At 36.9% G+C, this 27,708-nt stretch overlaps 1 protein-coding gene across 2 annotated transcripts; it reads right to left on the bottom strand.

Moving 5' to 3' along the window:
- Positions 1-128: 128 nt before the first annotated feature.
- HCFC2 (host cell factor C2) lies at positions 129-24,565 on the bottom strand. 2 transcript variants are annotated; one of them, XM_077828612.1, is made up of 16 exons: positions 24,389-24,565; positions 21,684-21,832; positions 21,067-21,227; positions 19,272-19,480; positions 18,584-18,668; positions 16,181-16,284; positions 13,644-13,832; positions 12,566-12,745; positions 11,788-11,837; positions 10,555-10,714; positions 9,601-9,801; positions 7,944-8,020; positions 6,954-7,094; positions 5,376-5,561; positions 4,074-4,359; positions 129-3,213 (listed from the first exon to the last, which is right to left on the bottom strand). In XM_077828612.1, exons 1-16 carry the CDS (start codon positions 24,558-24,560, stop codon positions 3,188-3,190), a joined length of 2,376 nt encoding a protein of 791 aa, XP_077684738.1. In that variant the 5' UTR covers positions 24,561-24,565; the 3' UTR covers positions 129-3,187. The 2 variants fall into 2 exon arrangements, with proteins under 2 accessions (XP_077684738.1, XP_077684729.1); XM_077828603.1 differs by having other exon boundaries at positions 129-4,359.
- Positions 24,566-27,708: the final 3,143 nt, after the last annotated feature.

Here is a 27,708-nt window from a genome sequence, read left to right as displayed (position 1 = left end):
CCTCCTTCCTTGTACCTCTTAAAGCAAATTCTTAAGTTTAAAACCTAAAAGACCAAATCATTCAAAGGACTGACCTTTGAAATTTGTACACAAATAGTTCTCAATTTAAAGTACCGACATACAACTCATTTTATAGGACAACCACTTTATTACAAAGAATAAACAATGCTTTGAAATAAGATATATTCAATTATTTTTTCATTGTACAAAACGTCCATTTTCTTTGTAGAGATCACTGCAGTAACAGGCCATAAAACTATAACCACCTCAAATCAACCATCCTGAAATACCGGTTAACAATAGTATCGTTAACTACATCTCCAAAGTTTCTGGCTTGGTCATCACGTGGTCTACTTCAAACTAAATTCAAAGATATTGCTATAATTACTTTAAAACACAAAATGTAGGTTCTCATTCATTTTATTTCAAATTTCACAAAAACATTCTTAAGTTGTTGCAATATCTGCCACAGCTAGCATAACTTTTCTACTTATGTAGTCAGAACTTTCATGAAAAGTCTATCAAACCCCTTGAAATTTCTACAAATTTGATATTGTACTCTGATCAATGTGGATGTTTTGTTTACATGTATTTTAACAACAACAAACAAATACGGAATAATGAGAACTTCTGATGCAGTTTCTCAAACAGCTAATTTCAATCATATCAAATAAATTTAAAAACTGGAACAGACATCTCAGTATATTTGTGCAACATCTAGCTTATAAGCAAATAAAATGTTTCTCTAAGATGACACTTAGGTGGGATTTAGACATTTTGCAAGTACAGTTCTGAGAAGCAGACCTCAATGTGCATTTTCACAGTGTATATAACGTAATTTAATTTTAAAGTAAAACTGCGAAGCACGGAACAGGAGATTTGCATTTGTTCACTATTCAAACATTACCCAACTGGGATAACGGAAGAGAGTGAAAACTTACATAAAGCCAGCTGTAAGTACACTTACACAGAAATCATATTTTGATTAAAAATACCACAGTTCTACCTTTGGTCATCGTGACACATCCTTTAAAAAATAAAATGTGCAAAGTATATGAAACCAAGTGCAAAAACTCCATCCATGGACGTACCCAACAGATTTTATTCTTAAATAATATCACTAAAAATCACAGCTACCAACCAACAAAAATCAAAGCCATAAATGTTTTCTAAAGGCATCTTTCACAGTACTAATAAGAAAAGCAAAGTTATACTTTTCTAGTTACAGCCTGCGTGTAAGTGAAGATTTTAGTTACTGGGTAGTGTCAAGGTCATAACTGATGAAGTAGACCATTATACTAAAGTTTTTAAGCCCATTTAACTTTGTCTGCAGGAAAAAACCCTACATAAAAATTCATGATGTGAATACTCAGCTTCAAATAAATCTGTTGAAATCAACACTATATGCACAAGGTTTTTTTCTTGTCAGGTTTTCTATTGTTATGAGTAGAACTATTTTTACTACTCTTATGTCACAACCGGTTCTACAATGAAGATTTGTAAAGTCCCCAGTGCTTTTACATGGCATCACAGATTGTGGCAGTGTTAAAAAGGCCATACCAGCACTTCCATTATAAACCCTGACTTTTAGAAGTCTAAAGTTTGGCCATAAAATTTACTTCAGCATATTTGGGTTATCCAATCTTTTATTGAGAATCTTTTGCCAAATATCTATGCCCCCATTAAAAACCAAACAAAACCAAAACCAAAACAAAACAGGTAAGTCCATTCTTAATTTTTAAGATTACATATTTACAGTACATGTTCTTAACACAAATGTAAGGGGAAAAGGCAAGTAATTCCACCTTGATGTATATTATTTTGGCATTGAAGGAAAAATTTAAAGTGCAAAGTATAAAACTTCATTGCACATGTGCAGTAACTCATTTTATAAAAATTATCAGATGCCTCAAAATCTATTCACCTAGTGGCCTCACACAATTCAGCCATTTTACTCTACACTTTGGTAAACAAATTATTTTTTTAAAATAAATAGCATTGAAATGTTTACATTTTTTCTATTACTGTGAACAAACATTTTCTTTAGCACAGGAATGGATCAACCTATTCCTAACAGCAGTGCTTTTTGAGCTAAATAACTATCTAATTAATGAAAAATTACTGATAAGTAAATGGGAGTATTGAACTGATTGCTTTACTTGTATATTCTACCAAACAAGCAGTTATGAAGACTAACTGGAATAAATATGTCATAAGAATTAGCATATAATATGTGCAAAACTGCTTACCATGTATTTTGACTTTGGTTAAATTTTTAGACTAAAATATTTCAGAAATGTTATGGAAGCAACACAAGCGATTACAAACATAAGAATGAGGTACATTAAATTCTTATTAGTGCAAAAAGCAAGCATATGCTGGAAGCAAAGCATATGGATTTAAAAAAAGGATGAATCCTCATGAAGGGTTTAATATTAGACCAGAGAGGTCTCTTTGTAAACATTAAGAATATTTACAGATTTAAGATTTGTACAACTTCAAAAGGATAATCCAACTAATAGTAGTGCATTTACATTACATTTATATTTTTCAAAACAGAAGTGACAGTTTCCTAGTATTTGCATATCTTCAGGGAATGCCTTTAAAGATTAAAATATTTGTTACAAATAGTAGAAAAATCATTTCTTTACAAAAAGTACATATATTAAAATATTCTATACATTTTAAGATACTATAATAAATGGAAATGTTTGCCTTGCACTCGGATACCACAGTGATGAATGTGGTATAAGAACTTCAACTGAACAGAGAAAACTTTGTAAAGCCTCATTATCTGTGCAATGACATTTCGACACGGGCAATCTACAAAATCTTTGAAAACTGGCACAAGTGGCAGATAATCTTGTGCACCTGCAGTTGTAACAAATTTAAATTCTGCTTCAAGTGTCAATTTCAGATTTAAAAGACAGTGATATTTAAAATTTTAATCAAAATGGTTGTTGATAGAAGATAGTCAGTATCTAATTATTTACCTTCACTGCAAGAATTTCTGTATATGGTAGTTCAACCTGAACAAGGCTGCATAATGCTGATGTTTAAAATGTAAAAAAAAGTGTTCATATAAATTTAAGATAAAAACAATGCAAAAATAAAATATTTGGAGCATTTACAAAATATTACAAATGTTAAACACTACATTTATAACTTGAATTTTATTATGGTGCTTCTATTTTGAACTTGATGTTTTCATTTCTGTGAAAAGAAGGAGACACACTATTATCTATATGAAGTCACGGAACGTTTAAGTGGTCTGACGCATTCAAACAGACCATATTCTTGAAGTTTGTATCTAGAGATTTCAGTATACAGATTATTGCCAAAACCCTCAAAGCAGGGCTGAAACAGTAAAACACCAAACTGAACTCTTCTACATTGTCTTCCCCCATATTAGAGAAACAGTTTTCAAGTGTGGACAACAGAGTTTTCTTATAGTTCACCTTTGGTTTGAGCCCTCCAATTGTTTTACTGGTTTAAATGTAAAAGCTAGAAAGTAGTAATGAGTGGCTCACTGTCCTCATAAGCCAAGACACGAACACAATTTTAGAAACCTTAAGAGAAAGCAGTGATTTCACTGCCCTTACTGGGTGAACAAAATCAGGGCACCTCATACAGAGGCAACAAATTACTCTCTCATTAAAGAGGAAAAAGGACAGAAGGAACCAATCAAAACAGTGGATGATACTAGTTAGTTGGCAGTGTCAGCAAGACAAAAATTTTGAAGTTGAAATGAAGCTAATTAGAATCTAAAGTTTGTTTAGGTTTTTTCTGTTAATGTATACCTGTGGGGTGAACCAATACATTGATTTAAGTTTTTTTTCCACTTTTTAGTTTTTACTTGTATCCAAATTAATAGAACAAGTTGTCTGAAAGTTTTAAGCTGAACTTAAAGACCAAATGTTTCTAAAAACTGTACAGATCATTCACGGAGAAGAGGTTTCCTCATGCATGCTGCTGAGGAAAAATGGACTCAACAACAGAAAAATGGTTTGATAAATAGTTTTCTCATAGTGCAGATAAATCCCATTTAACACAACATTTGGTATCCACTTTACCTTGAAGCCATCGAACTTGTGTGGCTGGTCCATATCCTCTCTCATTCTTTGCAGAAATCCTGAACACTATAGCAGGTCTCGAGGTGTAATCAACATGGGCATTTGAAAGCTGTGCAGCAGTCACTACACATGATGTTTTAAGACCACAGTATATTTTCATAAATACAAGCTGATTTGGGTTTTCGTGTACTTGTGTGGTACGAATAGCTAAGTAAGCTGAATATTCCAAGATATTTCCAGAAGGTGAAACAGGTGGCTCCCATGAAAGATGAATACAGTCTACACTCTGGAGAAAAATTTGAAACATTATCTGCATAGTATCACAATGTGTTGAAACTCAACTGTCAATTAAGTACATTACATAAAGTTCCATTACCATTTAAGTGTGGTTATACTCTATGGAGAGTGAAAAGGCACAGTCTTATTCAGACCACCGGTCCTTATCTGCTTACTTTACTTACACAAGCATTTACTACCTTTTACTCTTGATAGCAATTCTGAGCTAAAACAGGTATGGAAAACAGAAAACTTCTACTCTGGCTTATGCAAAACAAACAAAGAGCAACACAAACACCGTGATTCCAGATGTACAAATAAGGGGATATTTTGGGGAATGAGGTTGTGTAAGTGTAAATAATGGAAGAAACTATTTAAAATGTATTATTGGTAAGATAACATAAGTCAGAAAAAGCAGAGACTGATTTTCAGATTCCAAGTTGAATTTGTTGGGCTGGCCATTAAAAAAACAAAAAACCCATCTTTTTATTTGTAAATGAACAAATTTAATACAGTCATTGAGACACAAATATTAAATTTCAATGTCATTTTAAGAACTTTTCAGAGCGACCAACATTTTAACAGGATTACTGCCTGATTTATAAAAAAAACATTCTAAAACATCACCAATTCTTTGGATCTTTTAACGTGTTGTTGTCAGGCCTTTTCTTTTAGGCTGCAAGCACCTCAGGACAGAGACAGTTTAACACAACACTAAACAAAGTCTGTACTGATCAGAGAACTGAAAAGTAAGTGTTACCTGGTAATAATATTTTCTATCAACACCTCTATCTCAGTGTTAAGTGTCTGAATGTGGTTCTTATTAAGGCCACACCAAAAAAAAAAAAAAAAAAAAAGTTACAGCAAGTAGAATTTACCCATCAACTTTTGACACTATATGCTAGGACAGTTTTTTTTTGTTTGTTTGTTTTTGTGTTTTTTTTTTAAAGTAAAAATCCCAGAAATTACCAGATTAGGTTTGGGAGTCAACACTACACAAAGTGAAATCCTAATCAGCTTTCTCACCTTGGTGATTCTGACCGTTGAAGGTGCCCCAGGAAAACCAGGAATGCAGGTTTTAAATTCATTGACTTTACTGAAAGGGCCTACACCACAGCCATTAATTGCAGCAACCCTGAACCTGTACACAGTGCCTGGAAAGAGATCCTGTTTTTTAAGTAAACTGTAGTCTGGGACATCTGTATTTTCCACCTGAAAATTTAAATAATGCAAAAGTAAATAAGTTTACCTATAAAACACTAAAAATCACACCTAACCTAATGAATTAGCAGGTGGCAGGATCAGCTTAAGAAAAAACTAAATTTAAAGTGATTTTAGAAGTGTGCGTGAATAGTATATACACAGTGGACCCCAGAAGTTAGGTCAAAGAGTAGCCCTTATAACAGAAGCATTTAAGAGAAATTTATAATCCCCATAAGAATAAAGAAATCCTCAGCTACAGTTTCACTGTGAAGTCTGCTCTGTTAAACAAGCCATAATATGCTGTATTCAGTGTGTTTTTTCATCTGATTATGGTCAGTGATAAAGGCAGGATACTGGACTAAACAGAAATTATTTGCTTTGGTAGGGAACACAGGGGTTGCCATACGTTGCTTTGTATTAGTGTCACAATTCTATTAGTTTTCTTTAAACAAACTAAATATATTTTTTTATTTCAGTAATTTACAAAAATTATACTAATTAAAGCACTGACCTACTGCAGAGGAATGATAGATAAGGTGAAAAACAGTTAAAACTGTAATCCCTATTTTCACTTCCTGAAAAATGCTTTTTGATTGCTTTCTAGCATTAGTGTAAGTGATTTTTTTAATTTTATTTTATTTTTCAGACAGTGAAGGGAATGGCACAAGCAAGCTTTTTAAGTTATGCATTTGAAAAAAGGAACAGTCTTATGCCCAAGCTATTATATTTTGTCCATTAACTTTTTTTTATTTCAGAAGTTGCTGTTTATAGTCATGAGCTATAACTTTGAATTGACATACAAATAAAGTTGAATAAATCTTAAAAGTCACTATGCTGCTAACCAATACAGAATTCATTCATTTGTTTAAGTAAGGACATGTGTAATGTCAAACAATGTTAATGAGTATTAAAGAGTCACATTTAAAGGAGAAGAGACCTCAGTGAATAAGTTTCAAGGTTGTATTTAAAAACAGATACTATATTAAAAAATGTATAGCTAACCCACACAATTTCTTAATTTTGAAATCCAGTTGCAGGTTTCTACGTTTTCATACCTCCAGTGATCACACACAAAAAGTTCTTACTAGTTTGAAAATTTACCAGTTTGAGAGCTATTGCCTATGTAACACTGGCATAAAACTAGTAAAAACTTAAGTGCGCCTTCCCTATAATCATGCATTTTATTCGGCTGGTTGAAGATTTAGCCTCAGAAAAAGAACGTAAGTAAGCAAGATATCTGCCAGCATCCTGAATTAGGTTTAACTGTGGGTCCAGAACTCCTATTAGCACTAGCTCCTTCCACAGTGTACCAAACCAGGAAATTCCCAAACCTTTAGTCTCAACCAGTTAATACACATGGGCAACACATTCCAAAATTAAGAACACACGAATAGCACTTACCTTGTTGGAGATGCTTGATTTTTCTTCTGGCAACAAATAGTACTGGCTCACCAAAGCACTACTGCTTTTAAAAATTCCCACATCGTACCACTGTCGTTCTCTTGTTTTCACTGTTGCCATCTGTCTTAGTGGAGTAGTTTTCTAATGTTTGAGGAACACATTATATAGACCATCCATACTTTAACATAAAAAAGTCACAGTTCATAAAAACTAAAATATATGAAAAAAACTCCCAGTCACTCCAGTAAGTTACATTTTGTTGTACTTACAAAGAACAAATATACATTTATTACTCAAATGCAGTTAAAGTATTGAATGGTTAAACTTGTTAAAAACATTGGTATTTCCAAACACATGAGGTGGAAGGTATGCAGATAGTATGTGCCAAGACAGATATTTTACTAACATATTAGAAATACAAATAGACTGATGTTCTGATGCCATTTCTAAGAGTACTGCCCCAGAAAAGAGGTTCTTCTAGGAAGGACATTAGATTTTTTTGTCACCTCTAAAGGGGCAAGTAGTTCTATATTAGCTCATCTTGCAGTTCAAAAGGAACTTAATTAAATTACCTATAGGTTTGAAACTGTGCAGTATGCCTGATCTAAAGTATGCAAGACTACATACTTCTATTTTAATCAAAGTACTAATTACAGGATGCATTTATGACCCTATTAGGCATACCAGCTATATACACATAGTTGTACTATACTGAAGAAATGTGGTCCTAGAGTTGAAATGTAGTTCAGTTTCCTCCCACCTTTCCTGAGTAGTTGTTTCATTTACACTCTCTCAAACCAAACCATTTGCAACACAGAAGTTATTTTTTTGAGAGACTGGATACAACATATAATTTTCATCTATACCGTTCACCGCAACCTACTAAGCAATGCATCATGTTTTTCTTTCAAACAAAATATAACTATCTGGAGGGGCCTGAGACTAAGAACAAAGATCATCATTCATTATTATGCAATATCACATACTTACAGATAAGTGCACAGTCAAGTTATTTGTTTGACCAGTGCTGACTTTGGTTGAAGGTAATATAAAAGTAGTTTCAGCAACTAGAAACAAGAATTATATTAAAAACATTAGTTCACATAAAACAATTGACATGTAAAGACAAATTCCATAGCTTATAAAATTTGTAAATGGATTTCAGTGACAAGTGTCTCTTGCAAAAGTCTATTCAGTATTTCAGACATAGTTTGGTATGTTTTACATGCAGTGCTATTTACAACCTGACAATTTTAATAGCTTTTTTAAACCAACTGTTGGTTTTAAATTTACAGAACAACTCTAAGGGTGTCCGGCGTTGCATGCCATTGCAGTTAAAATGGTAGCATCAATGGAGACTAGACCTACACAATTCTAAGGCAATGGCATTATTAATAGTTATGGCCTAGAGTCATATATAAATTCTGTTTACAATAATATTGGACTATACACAAACAAATCAGACTGGAGCAGAAATTGCCCACCCAGTATGAACAATCTAAATGTTAAACCTAGGCAATGAATAATTTTAAATGTATTGCTCATGCATAAGGCTAAAGTTTTGTCATGGTTATTTTTAGTAAAAGTCAGGGACAGGTTACGGGCTTCCGTAAATATTTATTGCCCGTGACTTGTCCCTGACTTTTACTCACTGTGACAAAATGGGGATGGAGGAAGATCCAGCACCCATGGCTTCCCACCCCCTCTGCTCCTGAGAGCGCCAGGGTTCCCCTAGGCTGGCTGAGAGTGCTGGAGTGCCCCCCACCGTCTGACAGCTCTAGCTGCCGCCCCAGGGCTGAAGTTGAAAATGTCACAGAGGTCTCTGGAAGTCATACAACCTGAGCCTTACTCATTCATATCAGTACAGATCATGCGAGAACTCTAAACAAGGAATATAGAAAATAACCCACCAATTGGAAGAGAAAAAATAACTAATTCATTACATTATATAATTGTATTCAAGATTCAGACAACTCTAATTACTCCATTTGTATTCTGTGCTTACATGTCAAATTGTTAGAATAGTGCTTGTGTATGCAAGACATCACCAGCAGAGGGTCAACCAGTAGTTACTGCTCTCAGGCAATGGCAAATAGTTCATATTCACTTCCTTCTAGAAATTTTGTACTGGCATTGTTTATACATTGAGTTTACATAACCTGCTCATTTCAGACATTTCAATCATACATTAGGAGGTGGTCAGTCTAAAATAATAAATGTGATTAATTTCATTTCATTTGTGGTATGAGGCTTCCAATTTGGAAAGAAATTAAGATGATCTGAGGTCACCATTTGAATATATTGCATTTTTAGCCAGAAAATCACTGGAGCGCGCAAACGTGCACAGGCACCAAAGTTCGTGGTTACCATTATCTAAAAGGTGGATTTTTGTCAACTAGTAACGAATATCTGTAGCACTTTTCACCCACACAAATCAAAATGGTTTACAAAGGTGCGTAAGGATTATCCTCATTTTAAAGTGAGACCAGCGCAGAGATCTTTCAGCTTGCTCAGTATCATCAATGCCTCAACCATTATTTCAATCCCAGCCACTATTCAAAGATTACAAAATTTCCCACCACACTAGAAGTTGGATGGCCTTAGATAAATATGGCTCAAAATACAGTATGTGAAACACATTTCAAACCTTCAGATTTTGAACTGAATGTTGTTAGTGAAGTTTCATCTTTAACAACTGCCCCATTTGTACTTGATGACTCAGTTTTAACAGCCTGCTGGGTTACCATAGTTTGTGTGCTGGAGACAGTACTGGATACAGAAGCATCAGGATTTACAGTTCGTATGTCCAAGTCACGTAATTCAGCTACATTTGCTGAAGTCTGAGGACCTGCAATATGAAAAATATTAACTCAACTTCAATATTGATGTCAACTGATAAATATCAGCCTAATCTAGTTTTTTAGTCTGCTATAGGAATTGATGCTAGCCAGATCCACACTAGAATAAGTCTGGTTAGATCCCTGCCATACACCAACTTTGGTGTTATTTAATTAATATCAATTTCTCCCCCATACTAGTTGATATATTTACACAAAACACAAAAACACCTAACTATGGACAGGTACATAAGATGCTTCTTAGTTCCTCGACTGATAAAATCGGCCCATCTGATTAAATTCTGTTATTCTGCTAAGCATTAAATCTGGGAGGTAAAAATTTAAACCATTGATCTAAAAGCAATTCTTAGTAGCAAAAACATCTGCAACCTTGAAATCCTAAATTTTTGCCAGTCCATGCAATTTAAGTGACTAGGAATATTATAAACTGTAGAAGTTAGTTTCTCAGTTGATACTTTCTATGCCAATTTTCAACCTGTAGCAACAGACCTTTCTCTTGTAGAGAGCTATTTATAGCCAAGTATTTGTCATCATAATGACAGAAGTGAACACTTTATTCCTCTTAAAGCACAATAAACTAGGGACAAATTATGGTTTCATCTTTCCCCCGTTATAAATATGTACAGTAATAGATACTTTGTGAAAGGCTTAACTTAAAAAAAACCCACAAATATTCTTACTTTGCTATATTTGCAAGATTTTAACTCTAACTTTTCTTTAGTCTCTACTGAATAAACTCTTACCTAAAGTGCACGCTGGCAAAAGTGAGGGGGCATTTGACTCTTTGAATCCTCTAGAATCTAGATGGTTTTTCTTTGTAGCTTCTTGTGTAACTATGTTTTCAGGTTCAGTAATATTTTCTTTAGCTTCTAGTTTTAATAATGAATTAGATGAAACTTGTACCTATCCAAAAAGAAAGCAATTGTTTGTTTACAATAATTGTTAGAGTTTACAATTTGAGCTGCAAACATTGCAAGGAAATGTTTGTTCATAAAATCTTTCCACTGGAATTTCAAATAAAGATGAAAGTAATTAAACTTGTAAAACATAAGCTTTTCACAAAGTCTAAATTTGATCTGATAGCGTCCTTGTAACATTCAAAGCTCTATTTTGGAGACCACTAGTATTCTTAAATGAAAGTGCAAATTAAAAGTTATCACGTACATTTACTGTACATGTACAGTTTATTTGCAAATAATCACATAAAGTACAATTATGTAGGCTCAACTATATTCCAAAAAAGATTAAGACATTTTATTAGAAATCCCCCCTCCATACTCATATCAACATATAGTATTATTAAAGAAAACTTGTATTTCATTAAGATCCCCAATTAGTCTTGAGGAACAAGTTGTAGTCTTTAAGTGTCTTCAATTTTTGATTCCACACAAGTTCGCCTGTTTTTAGAGGCCTTAAACAGTTATGACCTAATCTAGATTTTTTGGAAAGTTTAAGTCTTTTTAACCAGAATCTCTCTTTTAATGACCCTTCTTTTACTGGTAACAGGGCAGAAGGGAAGTCAGCTGTACACACACTGCTATTCACAGGTTTCCAAAGGCCATATTAGGAGTCAACTGCTACTAACAGGCTTCCAAATACCATATTAGGAGCCTGCTACAAAGAAAGGAATTTCACCAAGGCTCTAATAACGTAGCATATCCTCTCTGCCTCTCTGTACCCATTTTGCTGGGGCTTTGAGGACAAAGGAGATTTTCTTCTTGGTATCAGGCTCCCAGCTACCATAAAGTACTCAGTGCAACTGCAGCTTCCCTCTTGTATCAGCAACAATGGCTTTTCAAGACCCTCCATTCAATCAGGAAGTGAGGTAGCATCATTAGAACAGAAGTAATGTAATTAAGCAGTTAATTTTTTAGCTTAAAAATATTTCAGACTTTTTAAAATTGGCAAATTAGGGTGGGAAGTGAGACCATCACTAAAACTTTGTCCTGATTTGAGAATTTTCAGTTTACACTTACATTATTAGGAACCATGTGATTTGTTTGGCTGTGAAGATCCAGCTTGATTCCTGGAGGAAGGATGATAGTCATTGATTATAGACTTTGCTGCTGAGTAGAACCACCTTACAGGTAAACAAAAACAAATACCCATTGATTCTATGAAGCATTAAAATGCTTTATATGGAGTCTATTTTATCCCAGTGAGTGAGCGCCAGAGCAGTATGAAGGTGCTTTTGTGTAAATGAGAATCAGGCCCTTTGTCTTATTGTCAAAATCTCTGTTTCTACTTACAGAACCACTAAGTCTGAAATGAAACTGTAAGAGCAAACAAAATCAATGGAAATCCTTTTCCCAATACCTTCTCCTTCAAGTCACATACAAATAGGATGTTAAACTTACCTTTGAACTCATTCCCCACTACTTCATGTACTGGCCAAAGTCGCAGCCAGATTTCAAGGTATCATATAGCAAAGTACAAAATCCATTCTGAGCATGGATTGTATTTTCCTGCCTCATATCAAATGTTTCACTCTGTAAGACACTTCCAGGCTCATGAAATTCTAGCTTACATCAAGGAACCACTCCATCATTCAGCCAACTCGGGGTCAGGAAGCACAAGGGTAGTTTAAAACGAGATTTTCAACTCTTGAGTTGCAGTGTGTGCACTCCCTAGGCACAGCCAAGGATTTGGGTCTTTATCTTACATATTTAACTATCCATTTTAAAATTAATGTAAATATCTACAGGAACCTTTGTAGAAATGTAGTTTCATCTAAGGGAAATATTGCAGTACTACCTTGTGAACTCAGCAGTGCAGTCTCAGGAACCACAGTTCCACCAGTCACCATAGGGGCTGGGGAGTCAGCATTTAACTGAAGAAGATATCCTTCAACTGTAGGAACTTCATCCCATTTTACTTGAAAAGAATTAGTTGTAGCTCTGATCAGCTGTACCTGCGACGGTGCTGATGGTTTCTCTAAAAGACACCAATTAAATACAATTGGAATATTTAAAGCTGCTCTTTCATTGCAGTTCAAATGATATTTCTGTAATGACAGTACATCAACGGTTCTCATTTCTCCAAATACATATGGCATAGGCTACGCGACAAAAAAGCATTTTTCAAACAAGTTATAAAATAAAGCCAGAAAATACTAAATTGTCTCTCTTGAGTGTCATACAAGGCACATTTTTTGAAGTCTCATGCCAGCAGAAAAATCAATGAGGTTTTAGGCTGCATATGCAGAGGCATCACTTCAAAGATCATGGAGAACAGAGACTCCCTAGATAGCTTTATTGACAATGCACCCGAAAGACTGGTCTAAGTATCTCTAGCACTGAATGCAATTGGACAGAATTCAACAAAAATGGCTATGAAAAAATGTGAGAATATTATTGCTTCATTAAGCAACTAAGAGTGGAACACAACCTTTTACAAGTACCTGAAGCGTGCAAACACCAAATATAGCAATTGTTTAGTGTGGTGAAAGAGGTAGCCGCAACAATAAAGTGAAATTAAGGAAAATTTAAAGTGCACATCAGGAAAAAACTTACAAAATGTTTAGATAATATACTCTAGCATCTTGTACTCAAGAATCTTAGAGGTATTTTATTGAATTTAGCCTCATAAAACATCTTTGCACGCCTGTGGGATTTGAGGCCTGTGAAACAGAACATTGTTTTTCGCAGAAAGCCATAACAATAATCTTTAAATGCATCAACACTGAAACAATATTTTACTAGAAAAACCTGAGATTTAAAAAGTTCACTAAACTTGCTATAGATTAAAACTTCCAAGCAGGTATGATGCCAAGTTTCTATATTGTAGTAAGATGTACAACATATTATAGTACTTTTATTATGTTCTTACTCACCTGTATCTAAATACCAAAGATCCTTGCAGCAAACTTGATTATTCCAAGCTTTTCTGTAACCATCTCTACCACTCCAGATGTACAGACGAGTGCCGACTGCCACAGCACAGTGTCCAGCTCTTGGCCCGGGTAACAAGTTCTTTTTGTCTTCCTGACAATCTGAGATTAGACCGATCCATTCCGTGGTATCTAGTAAGTGAAACTTGAAATAATCAGTACCATTCAATAAGTGTTTTCAAAACAAGAAATACAGATAATAATCCATCTAACTAGTCAAAGGGAAAGTGATTGTCTATGAGACTATACATGTGTTTACATTTACTCATTTGAATCATTAATGGTTCGAATATTCTCTAACCTCTGAAGTTAGACCAGATATCATCTACATTGCAGACAAGTCATTTGAGCCCCCACTCCCCCACTGATCAGCCCCCACTGATTTGTATCATATATGATCTACAAATGTGTCTCCTGGCAAACAAATATAATTGAAGCCATTTTCCTGATCTTTGGTTGCATCATGTGAAAATGTAGAGTAAAAAGGTATGGGTCCTAAGATAGCTCAGTGTGCATAACTAAAAGGCAACAACCGTGTCTTAGAGTACAGGAATATAACAGAATACAGAACCTATTGGGGAGTTACCCCAGCATTGTTCTGTATTTACAATGCTGTTGACTTCTTACAACTAGGGCTGCCGATTAATCGCAGTTAACTCACGCAATTAACTTAAAAAAATTAATCGTGATTAATCGCAGTTTTAACTGCACTGTTCAATAATAGAATGCCAATTGAAATTTATTAAATATTTTGGATGTTTTTCTTCATTTTCATATAGATATTGTATTCTGTGTTGTAACTGAAATCAAAGTGCACATTATTTTTGCTTATAAATATTTGCACTGAAAATGATAAAAAAAAATAGTATTTTTCAATTCACTTTATACAAGTACTGTAGTGCAATCTCTTTGTTGTGAAAGCGCAACTTACAAATGTAGATTTTTTTTTGTTACATGACTGCACTCAAAAACAAAAGAACGTAAAACTTCAGCGCCTACAAGTCCACTCAGTCCTACTTCTTGTTCAGCCAATTATTAAGACAAACAAGTTTGTTTACATTTAAGGGAGATAATGCTGCCCTCTTCTCACTTTCTGGTGATGTTGTAAATAAGAACAGGCATTTGCATGGCACTTTTGTAGCCAGCATTGCAAGGTATTTACATGCCAGATATGCTAAACATTCGTATGCCCCTTCATGCTTCAGCATGATTCCTGAGGACATGCTTCCATGCTGACGACGCTCATTAAAAAGAAAAAAGCATTAATTAAATTTGCGACTGAATGCCTTAGGGGAGAATTGTATGTCCCCTGATCCGTTTTACTCACATTCTGCCATGTATTTCCTGTAATAGCAGTCTCGGATGATACCCAGCATGTTGTCCATTTTAAGAACACCTTCACTACAGATTACACAAAATGCAAAGGTACCACCAATATGAGATTTCTAAAGATAGCTACAGCACGGTTTAAAAATCTGAAGTGCCTTCCAAAATCTGAGAGGGACGAGGTGTTCAGCTTGCTTTCAGACTAACACTCCAATGTGGAAACTACAGACCCCAAACCACCAAAAGAGAAAATCAATCTTCTGCTGGTGGCATCTGACTCAGCTAATGAAAATGAACATGTGTTGGTCCACACTGCTTTGGATTATTATCGAGAAGAACCCGTCATTACCATGGATGCATATCTTCTGGAATGGTGGTTGACACGTGAAGGGATATGTGAATCTTTAGCATATCTGGCAAGTAAATATCTTGCGATGCCAGCTACAACAGTAACATGAGAACATCTGTTCTCACTTTCTGACACTGTAAACGAGAAGCGGGTAGCATTATCTCCTGCAAATGTAAACAAATTTGTTTGAGTGATTGGCTGAGCAAGAAGTAGGACTGAGTGGACTTACAGGCTCTAAAATTTTACATTGTTTTATTTTTGAATACAAGTTTTTTTGTACATAATTCTATATTAGTAAGTTCAACTTTCATGATGAAGAGATTGCACTACAGTACTCATATTAGGTGAATTGAAAAACCACTATTTCTTTTGTTTTTTTACAGTGCAAATACTTGTAATCAAAGATAAATATTAAGTGAGCACTGTACACTTTGTATTCTGTGTTGTAATTGAAATCAGTATATTTGAAAATGTAGAAAACATCCAAAAATATGTAAATAAATGGTATTCTATTGTTTAACAGTGTGATTAATCACACATTTAATCACAATTAATTTTTTTAATTGCTTGACAGCCCTATTTACAAACATGACATCTGTTATCCAGAAAGTATTTTTCATGAATTAAATGTACACCCAGATCAGTGGAGAGTTTGAGAGTAAAACATGTGCCAGGTGGGATGTGAAACTGGTGTCTAGTTCTAAAGTCACCTAAGACTATTTTTTAAGACTTTACTCATAGGTTTACATGTGTTAAAACAAGCGTTCAATTTATCATTATTATCAAAAAGGGCAGAAACACTAACCCAAATTTAGATAAGAAAATGAACTGGTACACTTCCATTCACCATCACAAGCAGAAATCTCATCCTCCACTGTCTGTGGAACCCATCCACCAAAAACATACATTCTAAAAATAAGGGAAGAAGGATGGGGGAAAAAAAAAAAAAAGACAAAGCTAATTAACAATGTTCCCAGGCCTGTTGCATCGTTCCATCTCATTATATACTCCATGACAAAACAGAATATTTACAGGACTTCAGTGTCTCAATCGTAGTTTACGAGAGTTTGTTTATGCCCCACAATCTCTTTCTAATCGGTGCTGTTACAGGTCTATAAATATCAAAAGTGTTGAGCAAAATAACTACGAGAAATATTCCACATTAATACACCTCTAGCATATTTCTTATCTCAATAAAGGCAACTGAAACTGCTAGGTATTTAGAAGTTAAAAATCTAAAGTAAAAACACAACTTCTACAGCCCTTCCATGTATTGTTCACAACAGACCATTTTAAAAGACTATCAGATATCAGCATTAGAAATGCATTGTATGAAATACAATCTGATAACTTTTTTAGGAATAAAAAAAATCAAAAGTTGTGATCTTGTCTCAGAGGGCACTCTTCTTCTTCCCCCACCCCATATATACAACCTGTAAGGTGATATAAATTGGAAGCAAATATATTTACTTTGATAAAGCTATCTGATAGACTGAGTTATGCTACCTGGTAGAAGAGTAATCTAGGGCAGTGGTTCTCAATCAGGGGTACACATACCACCGGGAGTACTCAGAAGTCTTCCAGAGGTACATCAACTCATCTATATATTTGCCTAGTTTTACAACAGGCTACATAAAAAGCGCTGGCAATATCAGTTCAAACTAAAATTTCATACAACTTGCTTATACTGCTCTATATACTATGCACTGAAATATAAGTAAAATATTTCTATTCCAATTGATTTATTTTATAATTTTATGGTAAACATGAGACTGTAAGCAATTTTTCAGTAAGAGTGTGCTGTGACACTTTTGTATTTTTATGTCTGATTTTGTAAGCAAGTAGTTTTTAAGTAAGATGAAACGGGGTATGCAAGACAAATCAGACTCCTGAAAGGGGTACAGTAGTTCGGAAAGGTTGAGAGCCACTGATCTAGAGGGTAAAAGAACATACAGCAATTTTCCATGTTTTAAGTATTATTTTGTATAGTTATACAAAGGGACCAGGGAAAGAATTAGATACATGCATGACTCAGTCTGATTACATGATTCAGAATACAGAATTCAGTTTTGTTGATGGAAGTTTATGGGGTTGCGTGTGTGCGCGCAAACATGCACGCTCCTGTGCGTATATATTTCCACAGCACTTTGATGGCCTATGAAACGAAAGGGTAATGATCAAGCTCTACCTCTCCCCCTAAATTGTTATCAGCAGTATTGCCTGGAAAAATCTATTCAAGCTAAATGTTATAGATACTACTAAGTAACATCAGTCTTTTTTAAAATATCACTCTAAAGTAAAGCATTTCAACGTACACTCCCCCCCCCCCCCCCGACTCCCTACTATCATTCAGTATCTGGAATGTTTCTCTCCCACTTCTTTCTTCAGCTCCAGCATATTACAATATTGAAGTTCCTACAGAGTAATAGAATGACCCATCTTTCAGATGATTGTATGTGTTACCATATGTTCAAATATCACACTACCCTGTTTTATGGATTATCATTCTGTATTTGCAAAAGCGCATGGGTGGTTATTTACATGTATTAAAAGCCATCTCTATTTTCATGAGTTTTTGAAATTTGTTAAATGTTATGGCTTGAGGTAAAAAGCAGTGAAGTTAATACAGAAGACTATGTGCCTACTACTGAAAGAGCTTTAAAACTACAGTCTACCAATAAACAGATCCGAGAAATTACCAACCAGCAGCTCGTCTCCACTAGAACTAGAAGGATGCGTTGGGCATATTTGGGACATGTACTCCGGATGCCAATATGCAGGCTCCCACATGATGCTGTTAAGTGGAAGCCAACTGGTGTGAGGAAATGAGGGTGGCCAAAAGAAACCTTAAGACCACCCTTTAGCAGAAGAGTTGATTTCAATACCACAGAGCAGACAGAAGCAGCAGCTAATGACAGAGAGGAATGGAAGAGACTAGTTTCTGCCCTGTGCACCAACATTAGCGTGAGAAGGATGTAATAATAGTAGTAATACTACTAAAATTCACTAACAGCCTTAATTTAGATGATGGCATATTGCTATCTCCATAGATTCCACGAAAGCACAACATCCAGAAGAGCATTCCACAAGGCCAAAGCTGTTTATGTTGTACAGTGGTGGGTAAGGGTAATCCAACACAGAAACACTATATCGTCATTCTCCTACTAGGTGTACCTTTCTATAGTTGAGCTTTTAACAACAGACATACTTGTTTCCTATTACATTAGCCGTATGGAGACTGCGAGGAAGTGGCACCGTCCCCTTAGTTTCTGGTCTTGACCAGGTCATGGTTTCTAAAAAAAAAAAAAAAAAAAAAAAAAAAAAAAGATAGCATTTCAGTAGAGTAATAAATATATTCGATACAGCCATTTGTGCATATCACTTCCTAGATTTCAGGAAATACTGTGCATATACCTACTATTAATTAGATTTTAACAAAGCAAGAAGGTAGCCCCTTTCAAGCTAATTTCTATCTTCATATTTATAGTTTTTTAGTAACTTCACACTCAGATGATTTTTATGTTAGCTGTCCTTTTCAGATTTATATAATAGGTTGACAAACCTGTTTACCAATTTGAAATTGAGATTATAATCCCAATTTCACTAAGGCTACTCAATTTTTAATTATTTTGGTAAGAATATTTAAGATTTCCTAGTAAAACCAATGATCTCGGTGTGCAAGTGAACGTTGCAGCATGTTAGTGGTAAAAGTAATAGTCATAGAAATCTGACACATTTTGTGCCACTGAATAAAATGGCATTAAGACTATAGACTGAATGTCATTAAATCATGTGTTAACTACAATTATATATCAGATCACTAATTGTCATAGGGTTTCACTTTTCCTCAACACCAGACATGCACTTCAGCTGATTCACACACTGACTGAACTCACCTATGTCAAGCTCCCAAAGGTCATTAAGTCGACAGCCACACATCCCTCCAAAAATATACATCTTTGGATTTCCCAAATCTTTTCTGCAATACACAATGGCTGTGTGGGATTCTCGAGGAGAAGGCAAGATCCCTTTGGTCATTGGAATGCTCCAGCCTATGACTCCAGAACCATGTTGCAGCTCCAGTTCATAGAAATCATTTAAATATCTAGTGTAAAATTAGGAAGATATTGAAAAATATAACTGAAGGATTATAAAAGGGAACATTGGTGAATTTTAGACCCCGCCCAGCACTTTTACTTGTTTTTTCAAAAGGTTATCATAGCAGATGGCTATAATGATTTTATTTTTACAGTACCCATCAAACGTTTGATGGTAGGGGCCGTACAAACAGAATAAAAACAAACTCCACAAAATAGCATCCTTTTTAAACACAAGCAAAAAGGACGAAGGAAGCTAAACATAGGGCCAGTATTCGTTTTAAAAAGTAGGTTTTAAAAATACTGAGATGATATTTAAATGTAAGGAGGGACAAAGTATGGGCAGATTTCAGGCACAAACTGTACATTGAAGAAAGTCCGCTTTCATTCCATTTTTGACATCTGGCATTCCACAAAAAAGCCATATTCAAAAGTGACACCAAGATTCTTAGCATGATTCAAATTTCCTCAGCAACTGAAGAGCGACTTGCTAAGCTGTAAATGATAAATACCCTATGATATGGTGCATCAGCAGAATATGAGCAGAATGCCCTCAGGTTGGTCAGTGAAGAGGGAATTCACCGTTTATTGTTGAATTAAATGAAATCCACTTATTGCAAGTTACTTTTAGAGAACTGTCTGAGTTCTGATACTTGTTTCAGTCAAATCTTGTTTAATAGGGAGAAGAGAGTTTTGGCACATTACTGCAGCTAGCCAGTTGCAAGTGGTCTTAACTGCCATTCACTGTGGGGGAAAAAGTATTTTCAGCTTTGGTATCCTATGTGTGTTGATTTAAAATTAACTGTACTTTGAAGTGTTTGTATATGCAGCGCATTCCATGATTCTCCGCAACATTTTGTGAACAAAATCTTCCAACCCAAATCCACTGAAGCAGGAAGACTCATGGGAACTTCCATTAAAGTAATTTAAATTAAAAAATACTACTCGCATACCAAAGCACTGTATAAAGATATGTAAGGGTATAGCTACATTGTAATTAAACACCTGTGGCTGGTCCATATCAGCTGAATCGTGCTTGTGGGTCTCTGGCTAAGGGGTTGTTTAATTGCAGTGCAGAAGTTCAGGCTTGGGGTGGAGCCCAGGCTCTGGAACCCTCCCAGCCTGCAGGATGCCAGAGCCCAAGCTCCAGTCTGAGCCAAGGCACCTACATCACAATTAAACAGCCCTGAGCCTGAGTCCCAGTCAGTTGACATGTTCAGCAGCAAGTGTTTAATTGCAGTGTAGACATAGAGAAACATCAGATGACCTTTTTGGGTACCAGGAGATCGAAGGTAAGAGACTACTCTTCAGAAATTTAGTAGCTAATCCTGGAGTTCTGCAAAACGGCACTCTATTTAGCTTCCACTGCAAGTATGTCAGAGTTTCGAGCCAGTTATCCCTGCAACAAGCCTAATGGGAAGACTATAGCAAAGCCCCTTTATTGCGCAAAGACTATCTAACATGCATTTCTAGTAATTCCATCACTATCATCTGGGACATGAAAAAAATTTCTTCTAACCGTTCAGAAGCTTTTTTGGTTTGTGTCTTGTTACATCTATTATTTACATATTTTGATCAAACACAATCAGCATACCTGGGAATGTTATTGTTTGAATCTTCACTTTCATTTGCCAGGCCACCAAATAAATAACACTTGTTACCATATAAAGAAAAGCTGTGGCCAAGTCGAGGACAAGGTGGTGAACCAACAGACGGAGACTGAGGTTTTACTTTTTTCCACAGCCATCGACTTGCCTTAAAGGGGGCAGGGGGAGGGAAAAAAGACAACTTCAGAAATCAAATCTGCTCACATACTATCAATAAAGTGTAATTTGAGAATCAAGATAATATCATGGACTATTCTTTGCATATTTTCTGTATAATCTTTAGTTGAGTATTAATTTATTGAATATTTCCTGATACCCTCCTAAATCAAACAGGAATAAAGTTAAGTAACAACTGATAATAAATTAATGAAGTAAAACCTAATGACATTAAACATTTTCATTTTATGTTCCATTTTCAAGATTTAGTTCTTCTCTCCTCAACAGAACACACAATGGTCATCCATGCCAGCTTTCTGAGAGCCGCAGCCTATCAGATCATGCCAAACTCAATGTATTATTTCACTTAAATAGAAGCAGAATCTGCTGCATTTATCCATTTTGCTAAAAATCTTTAAAACTGAAAGGTCTTTATTGCGTTTCTTACCTGTAATTCATATAAATCATTACTGTATCTTCCATATTCAACCATTCCTCCGAACACTAGTATTCTGGTGCCATCGCAGACAAATCCATGGGCTGCACAGCCTGGAGGAATATCTCCTCTAACAGCAGGAAGAAACCACTGATTTGTAGCTATAGTATAAAAAAAAATTTTTAACACCCAGAGGGAATTGATGCGCCTTTAACAACTCTGCCATCAAAAGAGGGACACACAAGAGACACTTTTTCTTCTTTACTGACTGTAGGTGGCTCTCAATAGGAAAGGATAACAATAAAGAGGTTATAAAATAAAAAGCAAGTCAATCGACAGAACCACCACCACATTGATCACTGCTCTGTGAAACAGGTGTTACTGAACATAAACTCTGGCAAGTCAAGTGTAATTAGTCAGGCCAAAAAAGAATCTGCACAGCAACAAGCAAAAGACATAAAAATCTAACAGTAAAATTTTTTAAGCACATCAGAAACAGGAAGCCTGCCAAACAATCAGTGGGGCTACTGTACGATCAAGGTGCTAAAGAAGCACTCAAGGAAGACAAGGCCATTGCAGAGAAGTTAAATGAATTATTTATATCAGTCTTCACTGCAGAGGATGTGAGGGAGATTCTCATACCTGAGACATTCTTTTTAGATGACAGATATGTGGAACTGTCCCAGACAGAGCATACAAGGTCAAAGTGGGTAACTGTCCTGCCCAAGCTCTCACAATGAGTCACTGGCAGAGTCAATAGTAGTAGTTCTGGCTTCCTCTACAGTTATAAAAGAAAAGGAGTACTTGTGGCACCTTAGAGACTAACAAATTTATTTGAGCATAAGCTTTCGTAAACTTAAGCTCAAATAAATTTGTTAGTCTCTAAGGTGCCACAAGTACTCCTTTTCTTTTATAACTGTAGAGGAAGCCACAAAGTGGCTGTTAGTCTGTATTCGCAAAAGAAAAGGAGTACTTGTGGCACCTTAGAGACTAACACGGCTGCTACTCTACAGTTATACTAAGTTCTAGATCACACACTCTTTGCCCCTGTCAACACTAGAGAACCTTTTGAAAAAATTTCCATTATTGCCAATACCAGTTCAGATTAATCGAATTTAGCAACATTCAGAGTTTTAGTGCAGATGTGGTTTCCATTACTAACACTGTCTTTAGCGCTATGTCATCTAGCCCTGCTATGACAAAGTCTTGCTAGATTGGTGCAGAAATTGAATTAATGTTAACAACTGCAGGGAATTCTTCACAATTATCCCTAGTGAAGACATGGCCCAGGTAACTAGTAAAAGTCTCTCACACTGGTCATACTCACTAGCTTCCACACTGACTCTTCCCAAAGAAAAGACATCTTTCTACTGTCACAATGAAATAAAGGTCAAAGTCACATACCCTTTTACTACCATACAGTGTTTTAAAGGGACACTATCAATTTGACATCTAGTCAGTGTTAAAAAGTTTCATTATATTTACCCCAACCAGTAATACATGTACATTTAAATTTTCTTATTGTAAATATTTTTCTCCCCTTTGACTGTCAGCTTCCACACACACACACACACTCACAAACAATAGGGGAAACTAATTCTACAAGAAATACTGTAAATACACAAAGTAAAATGTAAACAACACTTTCCCCAATCATATGTTATTTATAACAATATGGTAGATTAAGACATTTTAAAAAGTGGGGTTTTTAAACTGACTGCATCTGTTTAAGTGTAGCAAAGTCATATCTGCAAGCTGGTATGGAAAAATTTTGCTCAGAAGAAAATCTAACATTTCTCCTCTGAATGAACTACCTTCAAAATATTTTCACAATCCTGACTTCACCTAAAATGCAGTCACAAAAATCATACAACCATTTCTTTGCTATTTATATATGTTTCTATAGTACTTAAATTTGGAGAGGGAAAATGATGGTCTAGCTCTCATTTTCTCAACTTGGGTGTCCTTTAATTCTTATCCCAACCAGCAGTAGCAAAAATTGATTTGTATGGAACAGCCTACCTAGTCCCCATCTCAGGTCACGCACTGAAATTCTACACAACTATCCCAGTTGGAGGGGACTCTGTGCAGTGTTTCAGCATCTAATCTTTTATGAATAAAATTAATCTTCAGGAGTTGCTGTCTGATAAAACTCCCAATGCAGCCACATTCACTTTGCTAACCCAGATCCATTTCTCTTCATATTCAATGCCCTGAGTTGCCACCAGAAGGAACAAGTGGGATTTGGCGGATGAAGGAGAGACAAGAGCAATAAACTGGTCTCCACTTGCTCAACAGGCACCTTCTCAGTCAATTCCATCCAATCCTTCCGATCTAAAGAGGAGGCTATGACAGATTCACACCTAGGGACGTAACTTCCTTTGCCTTAGAAGAGACAATAAATCCAGCCTCGGCATTCAAATGCTGGCACAACGCCAGCAGGACCCAAATCTAGGGCAGATGTTTCTCTCAGCGGCCTGCAGCACAGACAACAGCAGCTGCCGCCAGACACCCAGGGCTGGAAGCCCACGTCCCACAGAAATCAGCGGAGCAGCGATAGAAAACATCCCTCCCGAGGCCCCACCCCCGTGCACCGCTCCCTCCCCCCATATGCACCCGCACTCATGGCTCCCTTGGGAGATCCGCTCAGCCCCAGCGCGCCCAGCCCGGCCGTGGCGGCGGCTCCTGACCCGTCCCCCACGGGCCGCGCCCCATACCCGTGTTGTAGACGTGCAGCTCGTCCGCGATGCCCTCGTTGCCGCCCCCGAAGATGATCACCAGCTCGCGGATGGCCACGGCGCGGTGTCCGTGGCGGGAGCGGGGCACCGGCCCGGTGGAGGAAGGGACCCGCCTCCAGCTCAGGCCAGCAGCGGCGGCGGCCGCCGCCATCTTGCCGCCACTCCCACAATGCACCGCGCCGGCGAGGGGTGGCCGCGGGGGGGGGGCGAGAAGAGGAGGTGTTTGGGCTGCGCGCGCAGCAGCGGCAGCGAGGGAACGTCCCTTCGGTTGCGTCAGACACACGCCGGCGTAGAGTGTGGGGCGGGAAACTGCTCCCTGCTGGGCTGTGGTGCCTGTAAAAGAAAAGGAGGACTTGTGGCACCTGAGAGAGACGAGCAAATTTATTTGAGCATAAGCTTTCGTGAGCTACAGCTCACTTCATAGGAATGCATCGGATGCAGTGAGCTGTAGCTCACGACAGCTTATGCTCAAATAAATGTGTTAGTCTCTCAGGTGCCACAAGTACTCCTTTTCTTTTTGCGAATACAGACTAACACAGCTGCTACTCTGAAAGCTGTGCTGCCTGTAGCGGTTACTGATGGGTAACAGTGTAAGAAACTGCTATTGTAAACAGCTTTTACCTGAGGTAGCAAATGCCTACAGATAGCAATGTGTCCCCTGCACTCAGGGCAGGATAAAGTATTATCACAGAATCATAGGGATCTCGGAGAAGTCATCTAGTCCAGTCCCCTGCACTCAAGGCAGGACTAAGTGTTATCTAGACTAGACCATCCCTGACAGGTGTTTGTTCAACCTGCTCTTAAATATCCCCAATGATAGAGATTCCACAACCTCCCTAGGCAATTTATTCCAGAGTTTAACCACCCTGACAGTTGGGCAGTTTTTCCTAATGGCCAACCTAAACGGCCCTTGCTGTAATTTAAGCCCATTACTTCTTGTCCTATCCTCAGAGGTTATGAAGAACAATTTCTCTCCCTCCTCCTTGTAACAACCTTTTATGTACTTGAAAATTGTTATCACGTCCCCTCTCAGTCTTCTCTTCTCCAGACTAAACAAACCCAATTTTGTCAGTCTTCCCTCACAGGTCATGTTTTCTAGACCTTTAATAATTTTTGGTGCTCTTCTCTGAACTTTCTCCAATTTGTCCACATCTTTCCTGAATTGTGGCATCCAGAACTGGACACAGTACTCCATTATGAGGCCTAATCAGTGCGGAACAGAGCGGAAGAATTACTTCTCATGTCTTGCTTATGACACTCCTGCTAATACATCCCAGGATTACGTTCCCTTTTTTTGCAGCAGGGCTACGCTGTTAACTCATATTTAGCTTGTGATGCACTGTGACCCCCCCATATTCCTTTCCGCAGTACTCCTTCCTAGGAAGTCATTTCCTTCCTAAATGGAGTACTTTGCATTTGTCCTTATTGAATTTCATCCTATTTACTTCAGACCATTTCTCCAGATCATTTTGAATTTTAACCCTATCCTCCAAAACACTTGCAACCCCTCCCAGCTTAGTATCGTCTGCAAACTTTATAAGTGTACTCTCTATGCGATTATCTAAATCATTGATGAAGATATTGAACAGAAATGTATCCAGAACCGATCCCTGCAGGACCCCACTGGTTATGCCTTTCTAGCATGACTGTGAACTACTGCTAACTACTCTCTGGGAATGGTTTTCCAACCAGTTTTGCACCCATGTTATTGCAGCTCCATCTACGTTGCATTTCCCTAGTTTGTTTATGAGACAGTCATGCAACACAGTATCAAAACTTTACCAAAGTCAAGTTATACCACGTCGACCATTTCCCCCCTATCCACCCTGTCAAAGAAATCTATCAGGTTGGCTTGACATGATATGTTCTTGACAAATTCATGCTGATTGTTACTTACCACCTTATTTTCTTCTAGATGTTTGCAAACTTGATTGCTTTATTATTTGCTCCATTATCTTTCTGGGTACACAAGTTAAGCTGACTGGTCTGTAATTTCCCAGATTGTCCTTATTTCCCTTTTTATAGATTGGCACTATAATTGCCTTTTTCCAGTCTTCTGGAATCTCTCCCGTGTTCCATGACTTTTCAAAGATAATTGCTAATGGCTCAGATATCTCCTTAGTCAGCTCCTTGAATATTCTAGGACACATTTCATCAGAAGACATCTAATTTGTCTAAGTAATTTTTAACTTGTTCTTTTCTTATTTTTGCCTCTAATCTTACTTCATTTTCATTGGCGTTCACTATGTTAGACATGCAATCACCACCAACCCTTTTGGTGAAAACCGAAACAAAGAAGTCATTAAGCACCTCTTCCATTTCCACATTTTCTGTTATTGTTTTTCCCCCTTCGTTTAGTAATGGACCTTGCTGTCCTTGGTCTTCCTCTTGCTTCTAATGTATTTGTAGAATGTTTTCTTGTTACCCTTTATGTCTCTAGCTAGTTTTATCTCATTTTGTGCCTTGGCCTTTATAATTTTGTCCCTACGTTTTTGTATTATTTGTTTATATTAATCCTTTGTAATTTGACCTAGTTTCCACTTTTTGAAGGACTCATTCTTGATTTTTAGATCATTGAAGATCTCCTGGTTAAGCCAGCATGGTCTCTTGCCGTACTTCCTATCTTTCCTACGCAGTGGTATAGTTTGCTCTTGTGCTGTTAATGTCTCTCTGAAAAACTGTCAATTGTCTTCAATTGCTTTTCCCCTTAGACTTGCTTCCCATGAGATGTTACCTACCAACTCCCTCAGTTTGCTAAATTCTGCCTTCTTGAAATCCTTTATCTTTATTTTGCTGTTCTTCTTCCTACTATTCCTTTGAGTCCTGACTCATGACTCTATCATTTCATAGAATCATAGAATCATAGAATATCAGGGTTGGAAGGGACCCCTGAAGGTCATCTAGTCCAACCCCCTGCTCGAAGCAGGACCAATTCCCAGTTAAATCATTCCCAGCCAGGGCTTTGTCAAGCCTGACCTTAAAAACTTCCAAGGAAGGAGATTCCACCACCTCCCTAGGCAACGCATTCCAGTGTTTCACCACCCTCTTAGTGAAAAAGTTTTTCCTAATATCCAATCTAAACCTCCCCCACTGCAACTTGAGACCATTACTCCTCGTTCTGTCATCTGCTACCATTGAGAACAGTCTAGAGCCATCCTCTTTGGAACCCCCTTTCAGGTAGTTGAAAGCAGCTATCAAATCCCCCCTCATTCTTCTCTTCTGCAGGCTAAACAATCCCAGCTCCCTCAGCCTCTCCTCATCAGTCATGTGTTCTAGACCCCTAATCATTTTTGTTGCCC

This window comes from Eretmochelys imbricata, chromosome 1 (assembly GCF_965152235.1).
Source record: "Eretmochelys imbricata isolate rEreImb1 chromosome 1, rEreImb1.hap1, whole genome shotgun sequence".
Lineage (NCBI taxonomy): Eukaryota > Metazoa > Chordata > Testudines > Cheloniidae > Eretmochelys > Eretmochelys imbricata.
Note: the sequence above shows the minus strand (reverse complement) of the source record. Positions and strands in the feature narration are given on the sequence as shown.